Source organism: Oncorhynchus masou, chromosome 32 (genome assembly GCF_036934945.1).
Source record: "Oncorhynchus masou masou isolate Uvic2021 chromosome 32, UVic_Omas_1.1, whole genome shotgun sequence".
NCBI classification, from domain to species: Eukaryota; Metazoa; Chordata; class Actinopteri; order Salmoniformes; family Salmonidae; genus Oncorhynchus; species Oncorhynchus masou.
The window spans coordinates 34,304,129-34,318,361 of NC_088243.1; the positions used below are offsets into that span (position 1 = coordinate 34,304,129).

At 44.1% G+C, this 14,233-nt stretch overlaps 1 protein-coding gene across 1 annotated transcript in view; it reads left to right on the forward strand.

Annotated features, from left to right (window-relative positions):
• The window catches only part of LOC135525996 (connector enhancer of kinase suppressor of ras 3-like), a 54,830-nt gene that overhangs the window by 18,088 nt on the left and 22,509 nt on the right, over positions 1-14,233 (forward strand). Inside the window, exon 2 of the mRNA XM_064953999.1 lies at positions 6,699-6,862. Coding sequence (XP_064810071.1) covers positions 6,699-6,862 — 164 coding nt within the window. The remainder of the gene's footprint in view (positions 1-6,698; positions 6,863-14,233) is intronic.

The following is a 14,233-nucleotide window of genomic DNA, read 5'->3' on the forward strand; positions in this document are numbered from 1 at the left end:
ACGGGGACCTCTGGAGGCAGATGAGAGAACAGGATCTTTCCTTGAAAAAAGCACTGAAGTCTGGTCAGAATGATGACAGATATATATTTACAGCACTGAGAAATAAGGTGGTAAAAGGAATATAAAAAAGCCAGAGTTCTTTCTTAGTGATCAATGAAGCAACTGGAAATGGCAAAGTGATTTGGGAATCCTCAACAAACTGACAGGGAAAGGAGCTGAAAAGTACCAAAAACAACTTGAGTTAAGGGATACTAACTCAAGACTCCGATTTTTTTTATATCCACCATCTTTGAAAAAATGTATTTTGTTGACTTTGTCAGAGAACTGGCGCAAAGATTTTCAACCAAGACCACAGTTCTCACTCCCATAGATAACAATAAACCAATATTCAGAACTCCTGAAATCTCAGCGTCAGTAGGGGACAGTATTATTAGCTTCTTCAGGAGCTTTAGAACAATATGTATTTGATCTAGACACTATTCCTGAAGAGGGACACATTCTCTGATTGCCCCTATTGTACATTTTTTTTAATGTATTTTTTTATTTCACCTTTTATTTAACCAGGTAGGCTAGTTGAGAACAAGTTCTCATTTACAACTGTGACCTGGCCAAGATAAAGCATAGCAGTGTGAACAGACAGCAACACAGAGTTACACATGGAATAAACAAGTCAGTAACACAGTAGAAAAAAGGAGTCTATATACATTGTGTGCAAAAGGCATGAGGAGGTAGGCGAATAATTACAATTTTAGCAGATTAACACTGGAGTGATAAATGATCAGATGGTCATGTGCAGGTAGAGATACTGGTGTGCAAAAGAGCAGAAAAGTAAATAAATAAAAACAGTATGGGGATGAGGTAGGTAAATTGGGTGGGCTATTTACCGATGGACTATGTACAGCTGCAGAGATCGGTTAGCTGCTCAGATGGCAGATGTTTGAAGTTGGTGAGGGAGATAAAAGTCTCCCTTGCAATTCGTCCCAGTCACAGGCAGCAGAGAACTGGAAGGAAAGGCGGCCAAATGAGGCTTTAGGGATGATCAGTGAGATACACCTGCTGGAGCGCGTGCTACGGCTGGGTGTTGCCATCGTGACCAGTGAACTGCGATAAGGCGGAGCTTTACCTAGCATGGACTTGTAGATGACCTGGAGCCAGTGGGTCTGGCGACGAATATGTAGCGAGGGCCAGCCGACTAGAGCATACAGGTCGCAGTGGTGGGTGGTATAAGGTGCTTTAGTAACAAAGTGGATGGCACTGTGATAAACTGCATCCAGTTTGCTGAGTAGAGTATTGGAAGCCATTTTGTAGATGACATCGCCGAAGTCGAGGATCGGTAGGATAGTCAGTTTTACTAGGGTAAGTTTGGCTGCGTGAGTGAAAGAGGCTTTGTTGCGAAATAGAAAGCCGATTCTAGATTTGATTTTGGATTGGAGATGTTTGATATGAGTCTGTAAGGAGAGTTTACAGTCTAGCCAGACACCTAGGTACTTATAGATGTCCACATATTCTAGGTCGGAACCATCCAGGGTGGTGATGCTAGTCGGGCGTGCGGATGCAGGCAGTGAACGGTTGAAAAGCATGCATTTGGTTTTACTAGCTTTTTAAGAGCAGTTGGCGGCCACGGAAGGAGTGTTGTATGGCGTTGAAGCTCGTTTGGAGGTTAGATAGCACAGTGTCCAAGGAAGGGCCAAAAGTATGCGTAGAGGTGGATCAGGGAATCGCCCGCAGCAAGAGCAACATCATTGATGTATACCGAGGAAAGAGTTGGCCCGAGAATTGAACCCTGTGGTATCCCCATAGAGACTGCCAGAGGACCGGACAGCATGCCCTCTGATTTGACACACTGAACTCTGTCTGGAAAGTAGTTGGTGAACCAGGCAAGGCAGTCATTAGAAAAACCGAGGCTACTGTCCATATAGTTAGTCTGTCCATCAAATATTGGTGCTTGGAAGTCTGCTGCAGTGATGCCTGTTTTTAAAATCTGGTGACCCAACACTGGTGGAAAACATATAAGCATTCTTCCAGTGCTATCGAAAGTAGCGGAAATATGGGTGGTTGAACATCTGGCTGATCACCTCATTCAGGGCAACGCCATCCATCAAATACAATTTGGATTCAGATCTAACCATTCTACCGAAACAGCCCATTGCTATTTTCTGGAGTGCATTCAATCTCAACTGGACATAGGTGGTGAAGTCGGCGCAGTCTTTTTGGATCTTAAAAAGGCCTTTGATACTGTGAATCATGAGGTCCTCCGATCCAAACTATCCTCCCTTTTAATGAAGTCATTAGTTGGATGTATTCCTATCTGACAAACTGAAGTCAAAGGGTTCGTTTGGGGAGACACTCAGTCGGACTCAAGGGTCAATATTAGGCCCCAAATGTAACCTGTAGATGTATGCAGACGATACAGTTCTGTATTTACACTCAGACAATAGACAACTAGTTGTTAACTGAAGCTATGATACGTTTCTAAATGGATGACCAATTCTTGCCTGCATTTAAATATCGACAAGACTGTTTATGTTCTTCTTCTCTAAGAACACCATTGATTCTTCCCAACGAGCTGTTCTTGTTAATGGGGAGAATCTGAAAGTTGTGTCTAACTTCAGGTATCTTGGTGTCATTTTGGACTCCAACTTGACATTTAAGAAACATGTGAAGGTGGTGAACATGGTCAAGTTTGGATTATCCAACTTTAGGTTTATAAGACCTTTCCTTCTTCTGGAGGCCGCCAAACTATATATGCATGCTATGATCTTCTCACATCTGAGATGTTTCCTCACATACTGGTCACAAGCAGGAGCTACTATTCTGAAACCAATTGAATCACTACAAACAAATGCTTAAGATTTTTGATAACAAACCAAACCGTGACCACCATTGTCATATCATTTAGAAACATAATTAATTTAGTCTGGATAGCTTTTAACAGTATGTAAGCCTTGTCTTTAAGATCCTGCATGGTCTTGCCCCTCCACCCCTATGCTGGCATATCATGCTCAAAGAAAGCACCTCCCTTTTCAACACATTAAAATCGGTCAATCGGACTTTTCTGTTCGAGCTACAATATACTGGAATGCAGTGCCCATGGACTTGAGAAGCTGCACTGATTATTGTACTTTTACATTTAAATAGAAAACATGGCTTAAATCTATCCAAACCTGTACAAACCTGAGTTATCTGTGGTTCCTCATACATAAGACGACAGTTGATAATAGTGTAGTTGGGCTGCCATCCTGTACTCAAGGGCAGAATAGTAGTTGTTAGAACAACATATTACATCCAATAATATATTATTCTATTGTTTTAATGTGTATTTCTTTATGGCTGTGTAATTGTCCTTGGCTGCCCTGGGACTACGGGTGCAAAATGATCTTTCGGCTAACCCCGGCACATTTACATGGGATGTTGCATTATTGTAATATGGATGTTAATTAATGTGCGTTGTCCCCAATGAAATGAATGAATGAATGAAGGAATACATGTAGTGTAGTTCCAGGCCCCAATTAATAGGTGTAGCTTGTGGCAGCAGGACCCCACAGTAACAGCAGGCGCCCGTCTATCCAGCCCCCTGCTCCAGAGTGGGTGAGGTATTGACAGACGGGGGGTGTCAAGGTTTACTAATCATCCCCTATATTGTGAAAATCAATCACTCAAAGTGCTTTGAAACGGAACTTCCTCCTACTATGTTACATTGAAAACACATGTTTATGCTGGACCATTACTCAATTGGATTGTTCAGTCTCCGCTGGACTCACTAATGTCACTATCACACACACACACACACACACACACAGATCATAAGCTCCATTTTCTACAGATGTTCAAATCAGGAGAAGCCTGGGTTAATGCATAACATTTTTGTGAGACAGAATTTGTCTTTTGAGTTTCTGCATGTTTCTTCACACTTCATCTCAGCTTTGGCATTTAAGTGCGTGTTAAATTCTGTTTTCAGGATAGCGTTAAAATGTTTTAAGCCTGGTTTGGCCTTTTTGAAGAGCTTTCACAAATTCTCCCACTTCCACCCCCTTCATCAATTCATTATAGTGTGACACCCACCTCCCTCGTTTTTATGTCCTTAATGGACGTTAATAGTTTCTCACACACCCTGTAGCCATTGGTCTACGTTCTATATACTTTTATCAGGTCTATGTGAGAAGGTGCGTCTTTTCTTCTGGATGTGGCAAGAGTACGGGCCAGAGAGATCATGGTATTGTCCCTTAAGACTCTGGGAGCAAATGTAGCCTGTGGTTCCTATGGGATAAATGCACTTCGACTTGTATACCTATTGGGATAATGCAGTCTTACTGGGGGTACCCATGTTTCCCACTCTCTCCCCAGTGGGATCCTCTCAATTAGTCCCATCGAGGGGACTCCCCTCCCCCCCCCCACACACAAACAGGCTGTTTTGAAGTGGCTGCTTTTGTTCAAACTCTCCGAATTAGACCGCCAGGCTAGTCAGGTTGGACCCTACCGTGATCTGACCCAGAATTCCAAAGTCAGGGCAGTGCTCTTGGAGACGGATTTGGGGAGGTGTAAAAAAAACACTTAAACGAATGAAGCAATTTATATAGGTATTGAGGGTGGAAGGGAAGTTCTGTTTTGGGAAGATGTTTTGTTTGTCTACCCAAAGCTTTGTAATAAGCCTGTAGGCTGTTCAGGAGAAGTTCATCTCCGAGTTGATTAATTATGGGAAGGAAAACTGCCACAGTCTGAGCAGGCCTAGTAGCCCAAACTTAGTTTTCCTTCCCCTCTCCCCTTAACTCATCCGTAGAGAGATTCCGCAGAAGGATGGCATCGTTCCACAGGAAATGCCTTCTTAACACGCCGAGGGTAATGCAGGAAGGAGAAACCTTAGCCCTGTGTTTCCATTCTTTTGTTTCTCTTTAATCCCATTACCAGCAGCTGGCCCAGTCAGAGGCTGAGGCTGTGTTTGTGTTGGGCTGCGTTCAGTCCCCCTCCACCACACAGCGCTCACTGGGTCTCTCTCATACTCTCCTCCACTGGGCCTTTTGAAGTGAGCTCCCTCTGTGCTGCCAAAACTCAGTCCATCTTAGGGATTAAGCCCAAATTGCATAAAGTCTGCCCTGGGAATTCTCAAGCCAGGAATGTGAAAAATGTTTAGACAGTAAGTGAACTTGACTGGTTGCGTTATGGGTTATAGTTGAGCAGTTTGATGTCTTTTGTTGATTTCACTCCAGAAGCCTTGCAGACTTTCTAGCGTTTTGAGGTTTTATAAGAGGTCGTTAAAAAATAACTTAAATGTAAAAAGCACAGTTAATGGACTGTTAGAGATTCTTCTGCAGATTTGTAGTATTTTGTAAAAGACTTGGCTGTCCATGTTGGTGGGTTTGAATGTGTGTGTGTGTGTGTGAAGGGGACAGTCACAGCAACGTATGCTACTCTTGTTGCAACCCAGTAGACATATGATTGGCACAGCAGTCTCTGTGGTGCGTCCTGGGAGCCCCTGGCTCTCTGCTCTGCAGGCCAGACGAATTAACAGTCTGCTCTGGTATCTGCAACTGGATATCCTGCAGCACTAAGCCATTCACCACGCTGACACACACACACACACGTTGCCGCAGCAACAGCACACCACACACACACATTGAATGCCACACAGGTGTGAAAATGAGGTACCATTTATAAAGAAGGCTCCTTACCACAGAACATACCCCCATCTGCATACACATAATGCTCAACATAGTGTATTCATATATGGAGTGTTGTTAATATTGCTGCAGTTTAGACTGGAAAGAATGTACGGAACCAAAGCTCTTTCCTTGAATACTTGTCAACGGAGAAATGGATGGGTTTTGGAGGGCCATACTCACAGCACGTCTGTGTGTGTGTGTACATCTGTCAGGATCAGGGGGGTTGTGCAGCTGACGGGCCATTCAGAGGGCCAGGGCTCAGGGCCATAGCTCTGCAGCTGCCCCCTCTCTGTGCCCTCATTGATGGACTAGATGGTGTTTACTCCCCACCCCCCAAATGGTTTATTGTGAACAAGAAGCATTTGTGTTTGGCTCTCTTGGGAGACTTTTTTTTGCAGTTGTCTTGTCGAAAGCACTGCATGTTACCCACAGACTTCTGCTAATGGGGCTATAAAATATAAAAATTGCATTGGACCAATTCATTCAGCTGAGCCCTTAGTAGGTGTGAGTGTAATGTAGAACAAATTGCCTTTCCTTGAGTGGGCAGAGTGGCTGCTATTGTGATAAACTCATCCAACAGTGTGGGGGTTTAAAAAACAACTAAGAGACTGTAATTGGACAAAGAGCCGCCCATTGTTCAACTGCCCTAAAAGAGTTAGGAGCGGTTTAACCGCCCTTCTGTTTATGGCGTGTTTATCTTGGGGCTAGATCTGATGCACCTGTTTGTCTCTCTCTCTGCTATTGGTCTGTGTACTACACAGCCGCCCCTATGTCGTCAGGTGTCAGGTCCGTTATTAGAACTGGGCTTGTGTCGAGACAGGTGGAGACCGACTTCCACGAATCCTGTTGCGTCTTTAAGGAGATTCATGTGCTGCGTCTCTACTGTGGGTAGGCCTCTGGATCACTCAATGTTAGAGGCCTGCATAAAAAAAACACAGCTTTTACTGTTATTTCATGTTATCACATAAAGGTATTTCTTATCGGTGCTCTTTGTCTCAAGGTACTGACACTCGTTCTGTCCTTCCCCCTCTCTGTGTCCAGGCTTGGATGACAGCCTGCAGCAGTATGTACCTAACTTTGAGCGGGAGAAGATCAGCGGGGAGCAGCTCCTGAAGATCTCCCATCAGGACCTGGAGGAGCTGGGTGTGGCCCGCATCGGACACCAGGAACTGGTGCTGGAGTCCGTCGACCTGCTCTGTGCTCTGGTACGTACATGGTGCTCACATCTCAATCTCTCGCTCACCCCCCACCCCCGCCACACACACACGTGCAGGTCAATAATAGCATGACAGATCATGAAAGCCCTTGTGTGAAAAAGGGATGATGGGACCAGGAGCTCGCTGGTTGTTCAGTGAGAATCTCTGGAGATGGAGCTAAGGTCATCAGCCCTGCTGTCCCCTCTTTCGCTCTCTCGGTGCCAGTGTGTGCGTGTTTGAAATAGGCCCAGATTGTAGTTGGCAACCAGTGGTGCAGAATCTCTCATTTCCCACACAACTCAGTAGGGTGTAGAACACTGCTCCAGGACATTAGAGTAGGAAAGCTGTATTTCAGTCCAGATGGAGGGAAACCAGGCTTTGTAATCAGGCTCTATGGGCTCCAGGTCTGGTGGTTAGATTTGAGCTGGTGATTAGTAGTGGTCAGATGGGGAATCACATCACTTAGACATCACAGGACATGAAGGGGATGAAGAGAAGAAAGGGGTTATTGTGCTCTTTCTTTTAGCTATATCTCTTCTGTTTCTCTCTCTCTCACACACACACACACACACACACACAGAGAGGGTGAAATGTCAGGTCAGCTGTTGCATTCCCAGTGCACTCCTGGCCTCAGCCTTGTCTCTCACCCCAGTGGCTCATGGGAACGCTGATACGGCCTTCTAGCCTGGCGTCCGGCCATCCATCAAAAGAGCTGCCAGGAGAAGAGTTATGGTCAATACCACTGTCTTAAAGCTCAAAGAGAGGGAGAGAGCGGGACAGAAGCAGAGGGAGAGGTGCTCCTAAAACATTCACCAAGCTCAGACTGAAACAGAACCAGGTTTTCAAACAGATGGGATTGATTTGGGTTTTTATCGTTTCCTGTGTCAGCCCAGATTGCGGTCTTAAGTTTTGATCAGTGTCAGCGTTTTATTTTTTGTGAAATCCTTATGCTCCTTTAAAATGGCCCGCACTACTGATTTTTCCTCTATCAAGTTCCTTAAAGGAGCATTTCCATTCAGATTTTATCCTGCAATTCTCCCTGATCTTGTATTTATTCTGTAGAAAAGGAAACTTTAAGCAAACTTTAAGCAGTAGACCAACAGGTCACTTTACCCAAACAGATCTAATTTAGCTGGCACTGTTAAATACCCACCATCTAAATGCCAGAGGAGCCTGGTGTTGTCTGGTTAGACATGAGTGGTGTTCGTGCCCATGTCATCTGATCCTGGTTAGTTTGCTTCTGAATAAGGTTGAGATTCAGATGGGGAGAGCAACACATAGACTGGCAGCTACCATGCTGGGATTAATCTAAGGACCCTGAGTCTATGTCCAGCTGTGGAATCCTGATCCTGGTTAGTTTGCTTCTGAATAAGGTTGAGATTCAGATGGGGAGAGCAACACATAGACTGGCAGCTACCATGCTGGGATTAATCTAAGGACCCTGAGTCTATGTCCAGCTGTGGAATCCTGATCCTGGTTAGTTTGCTTCTGAATAAGGTTGAGATTCAGATGGGGAGAGCAACACATAGACTGGCAGCTACCATGCTGGGATTAATCTAAGGACCCTGAGTCTATGTCCAGCTGTGGAATCCTGATCCTGGGATTGTCTGACAAAAGGTTGGAGACGGACCTCTGAAGCCTGTTGTTCCTTGATTCATCATCTCTAGGTAATATTCATTGGAAAGTATTGTTGGATAGTGTCTGAGCTAGAGGTCGACCGATTTAATCGGAATGGCCGATTTTAATTAGGGCCGGTTTCAAGTTTTCATAACAATCGGAAATCAGTATTTTTGGGCGCTGATTTCCGAGTATTTATTTTTAATTAAAAACAAACAACAACAAAAATGTATACCTTTATTTAACTAAGCAAGTCAGTTAAGAACACATTCTTATTTTCAATGACTGCCTATGAACTGTGGGTTAACTGCCTTGTTCAGGGGCCGAACGACAGATTTTCACCTTGTCAACTCAGGGGTTCCAATCTTGCAACCGCACAGTTAACTAGTCCAACGCTCTAACCATTGCACTCCACGAGTAGCCTGCCTGTTACGCGAATGCAGTAGAAGCCAAGGTAAATTGCTAACTAGCATTTAAACTTAACTTATAAAAAACAATCAATCATAATCACTAGTTATAACTACTAATCCAGTTTAGCAGGCAATAAAAAGTCAGGGTATATGCAACAGTTTGGGCTGCCTGGCTCATTGCGAACTAATTTGCCAGAATTTTACGTAATTATGACATACATTGAAGGTTGTGCAATGTAACAGCCACATTTAGATTTATGGATGCCACCCGTTAGATAAAATACCGAACGGTTCCGTATTTCACTGAAATAATAAACGTTTTGTTTTCGAAATGATAGCTTCTGGATTCGATCATATTAATGAGCAAAGGCTCGTATTTCTGTGTGTTATTATGTTATAATTAAGTCTGATTTGATAGAGCAGTCTCACTGAGCAGCAGCAGGCCTGTAATCATTCATTCAAACAGCACTTTCCTGCGTTTTGCCAGCAGCTCTTCGCAAGAACAGCGCTGTTTATGACTTCAAGCCTATCAGCCTAATGGCTGGTGTAACCAATGTGAAATGGCTAGCTAGTTAGCTGGTGCGTTAATACTGTTTCAAACGTCACTCGCTTTTAGATTTGGAGTAGTTATTCTCCTTGCGCTGCAAGGGCCGCGGCTTTTGTGGAACGATGGGTAATGATGCTTCGAGTGTAGCTGTTGTCGATGTGGTCCTGGTTTGAGCCCAGGTAGGGGCGAGGAGAGGGACGGAAGCTATACTGTTACACTGGTAATACTATAGTGCCTATAAGAACATCCAATAGTCAAAGGTATATGAAATACAAATGGTATAGAGAGAAATAGTCCTATAAATACTATATTAACTACAACCTAAAACCTCTTACCTTGGAAAATTGAAGTCTCATGTTAAAAGGAACCACCAACTTTCATATGTTCTCAGGTTCTGAGCAAGGAACTTAAACGTTAGCTTTTTTTTACATGGCACACATTTTTACATGGCACACATTTTTACATGGCACCTATTACTTTCTTCTCCAACACTTTGTTTTTGCATTATTTAAACCAAATTGAACATGTTTCATTATTTATTTGAGGCTAAGTTGATTTTATTGATGTTTTATATTAAGTTAAAATAAGTGTTAATTCAGTATTGTTGTAATTGTCATTACAAATAAATAAATCAAATCTGCATCAGCTTTTTTGGTCCTCCAATAATCGGTATCGGCGTTGAAAAATCATAATCGGTCGACCTCTAGTCTGAGCATCCCTCTCTGGAGCAGAGATGGGGATAACCGCTTGAAGAGAAGACCCTAGGCGGTTACTGTGATCATTGGGAACGGACACATGGAAATGCTTTTTACAGGGGTAGAAGGTAATGCTTATGCTATGATGAATCTGTGTCATACCTTATGCACCATAGCGTACATCCTTCAGTCCAGCCAGTGTTGGGGAAGCTACTCTGAAAATGTAGTTTTCCAAGTTACCAATTGCCTAATCCTGGAAGAATTTAGGCTACACTAAACTACCATTAAGAAAAATATAGCTTACTTAACTGAAGTAACTTAGAAAAAGTACTTAGTTACATTTTTATCTAAATCTGAAATGTCAACTACAAATTGCAAGAACAGATCACTCTGGAGTCATAAGATAACAGAATGTGTAATTTAGCCTATTAAACATAACAGGTAAGAATTGGGCACATAGTGTTTCACGTGAGAATTGGGCACATAGTGTTTCACGTGAGAATTGGGCACATAGTGTTTCACGTGAGAATTGGGCACATAGTGTTTCACGTGAGAATTGGGCAGTGTTTCACGTGAGAATGGGCACATAGTGTTTCACGTGAGAATTGGGCACATAGTGTTTCACGTGAGAATTGGGCACATAGTGTTTCACGTGAGAATTGGGCACATAGTGTTTCACGTGAGAATTGGGCACATAGTGTTTCACGTGAGAATTGGGCACATAGTGTTTCACGTGAGAATTGGGCACATAGTGTTTCACGTGAGAATGTGGGGGCACATAGTGTTTCACGTGAGAATTGGGCACATAGTGTTTCACGTGAGAATTGGGCACATAGTGTTTCACGTGAGAATTGGGCACATAGTGTTTCACGTGAGAATTGGGCACATAGTGTTTCACGTCACGTGTTTCAGAAGAATTGGGCACATAGTGTTTCACGTGAGAATTGGGCACATAGTGTTTCACGTGAGAATTGGGCACATAGTGTTTCACGTGAGAATTGGGCACATAGTGTTTCACGTGAGAATTGGGCACATAGTGTTTCACGTGAGAATTGGGCACATAGTGTTTCACGTGAGAATTGGGCACATAGTGTTTCACGTGAGAATTGGGCACATAGTGTTTCACGTGAGAATTGGGCACATAGTGTTTCACGTGAGAATTGGGCACATAGTGTTTCACGTGAGAATTGGGCACATAGTGTTTCACGTGAGAATTGGGCACATAGTGTTTCACGTGAGAATTGGGCACATAGTGTTTCACGTGAGAATTGGGCACATAGTGTTTCACGTGAGAATTGGGCACATAGTGTTTCACGTGAGAATTGGGCACATAGTGTTTCACGTGAGAATTGGGCACATAGTGTTTCACGTGAGAATTGGGCACATAGTGTTTCACGTGAGAATTGGGCACATAGTGTTTCACGTGAGAATTGGGCACATAGTGTTTCACGTGAGAATTGGGCACATAGTGTTTCAGTGTTTCACGTGAGAATTGGGCACATAGTGTTTCACGTGAGAATTGGGCACATAGTGTTTCACGTGAGAATTGGGCACATAGTGTTTCACGTGAGAATTGGGCACATAGTGTTTCACGTGAGAATTGGGCACATAGTGTTTCACGTGAGAATTGGGCACATAGTGTTTCACGTGAGAATTGGGCACATAGTGTTTCACGTGAGAATTGGGCACATAGTGTTTCACGTGAGAATTGGGCACATAGTGTTTCACGTGAGAATTGGGCAGGTCTGATGCTGAAAAATAAAGGACATTCTTGCCTACTTCACACACATTTTATTTTTGCTAAAAAAAAGTTGTCGTTCCAATAGTTAGCTACACCACTACATGGAAACACTACCAATATTTGAATATAGTTCAACTACCACCATGCTACTGCAAAATGTAATTACATTTGAACTAAATGTAGTTCACTACTCCCCAACACTGAGTCCAGCATCCCTTACTCTATGCTCAGGGTAATTGTGCCCAGATTTCTGCTCACCCCCAGAGCTAGCAATATAGTGAAGCCTCTTTGTTTTCTCTTGATGAGCTTCATAAATTTAACCCATATTCCCTCGTGTTTCCCCAGCATGTGTTTGTTATGGTTAACAAATCTTCCCCAGTCCAGAGCCTTTTGTTATTTCTCAAAATATCTTGAGTCTGTTAGGAGAGGATGATTATGTTATGTCATTCAGACAGAGGATGAGAGAGGATGTTTAGTCGTACTCGTTTCCCCCGCGAGTGACCCTGGGTTTGGAATGCCGGGCCAGCAGTGGCATGGAAACGCTCCTCGCACCCCCGATTGAGGAACCCTGGGTAAACAAGCTGGTCGTGCCGGTCTGCTGTGGCTCTTCTTCACAGACGCCTCTGTCTCACTGACCCCGCGGGAGGAAGACACACCCTCGTTTCAATTGACTTTAACTGGGGAGAGGTCACGGCTTATGAGTGGAACAACCAGCTGACAAACACCAGACCCCTCTCGCTGTGGGGGTCAAACAGTCCATCTCTTCTCTTTGTGGTCACACAACAGTCCTTTCACAGTAGACAGGATATCCCCTGTACTGGTCATGGAGCCACATGGTCGATGGTCATGAGATAGTCTGAACCTTCTCTGCTGTTGAATGTTTTTAGAAGCATGTTCTTACATCAGAGTTGTGTATCTGTTCTCGTCTCGTAAATGAGTAGAACCTTCTATCACACGTGTCTTAACTTGGCTCTCGTTGCCATAGTCCCTTTCCCTCAGCAGGATGTCAGACTGGCTGACTTAATGTAGCCCTTCGGTACCACTCAAATTACAGCTCACACAGGCAGAAATCATCTGAGCAAGCTGGTCTCTGGAGACAGAGGAAGAACATGTTAATTATTCAAACTGGGACTCTCAGAAACATAATGACTTCTGCAGAGATCCATCTTGAAACCCAACACCTCTGTTTTTCCTTTGGAACCCCAGCAGCCTGCTCATAGGAGAAGAGCCCCTCCCCTATTGTCTCCCAGAGCCATGGAATAGATATTAAAGGCACAGTGGCTAAGTAGTGCGGTGGAAACTGCTGCGTGGTGTTTTACTGTCCACTGTGGACCTGTCCCTTCGAGGAGCGTACCAGACTCTCTTTTCAGGAGCAGGAAACAGATGTGGCCCCCACCTGGCTGATTGACGGGGGTGGTGGAATGCCCATCTTGGGCCATGTTCCTGCCGTGTTCCTCTGGTGGTGTCAGGTGATGCGTACTGTTGGGCCCCTGCGGTGAGGGGCAGGAAGAACCTGTTGTGATGGGCCTCCTCAGGTCTCCTGTCAACACTTCTCCATGTCTGTCAGGATACAGGGCCTATCTGGAGGCCCGAGCAGAACCTATTCAGAACAGTCACTTCTCTGATTTTTCGACGCTAGCTCAGCATAATAAGACGGATTCAAATGGAGTGGATTTGATTTGCACATTATTCACCTGGTGACTGTTCCTATTAGTTGCTACAGCTGAAGGGGAGGTATTGAACTTCTGCATAGCAGTCCGAGCTGGTGTTTCTGTGTGTGATTGGCCCGCTAATGACAAAGCCAGGGGTGCTGTTTGATCTTAACTCACTCTCTACAGCTTAGTGTCAAAGTCTCACTATTTCTGTTTTGGTTCAACACTGTTGCTGTGTGTCTTTTCCTGGTCCGTGTGGGCTTTTAGAGCGCCTGAGATATGTAGACACATCTTTTCTCCATTTCTTCTCCTGGTATAAATCTGCCTAACGTTCATGAAGTTTCCATAATGACCTCAGGCTCTGCGTGTCTCAGTGGCCTTCTGAAAGAGGAATTTGGATACTGAGATGTGGTAAATTTGACGTGTTATGAGTTTGCACATATGGCTGTTTTTCCTAGCCACCGTGCTGCTACATCTGCATTGCTTGCTGTTTGGCGTTTTTGGCTGCGTTTCTGTATAGCACTTTGACATCTGCTGATGTAAAAAAAAAAAAATTGATTGATTGCTACCTCAGCCCCATGCAGCTCGATAGGGACGACTCTAGGATGAGGTAAGTAATATGTAATCTGTTCCTGAGTAAATGCTCCTGATTATAAAATGGCAGCTGAGTGGAGTTAGCTGCTGATCACTTGCAGGTTTCCTCAGTGTGGAGTTTGTC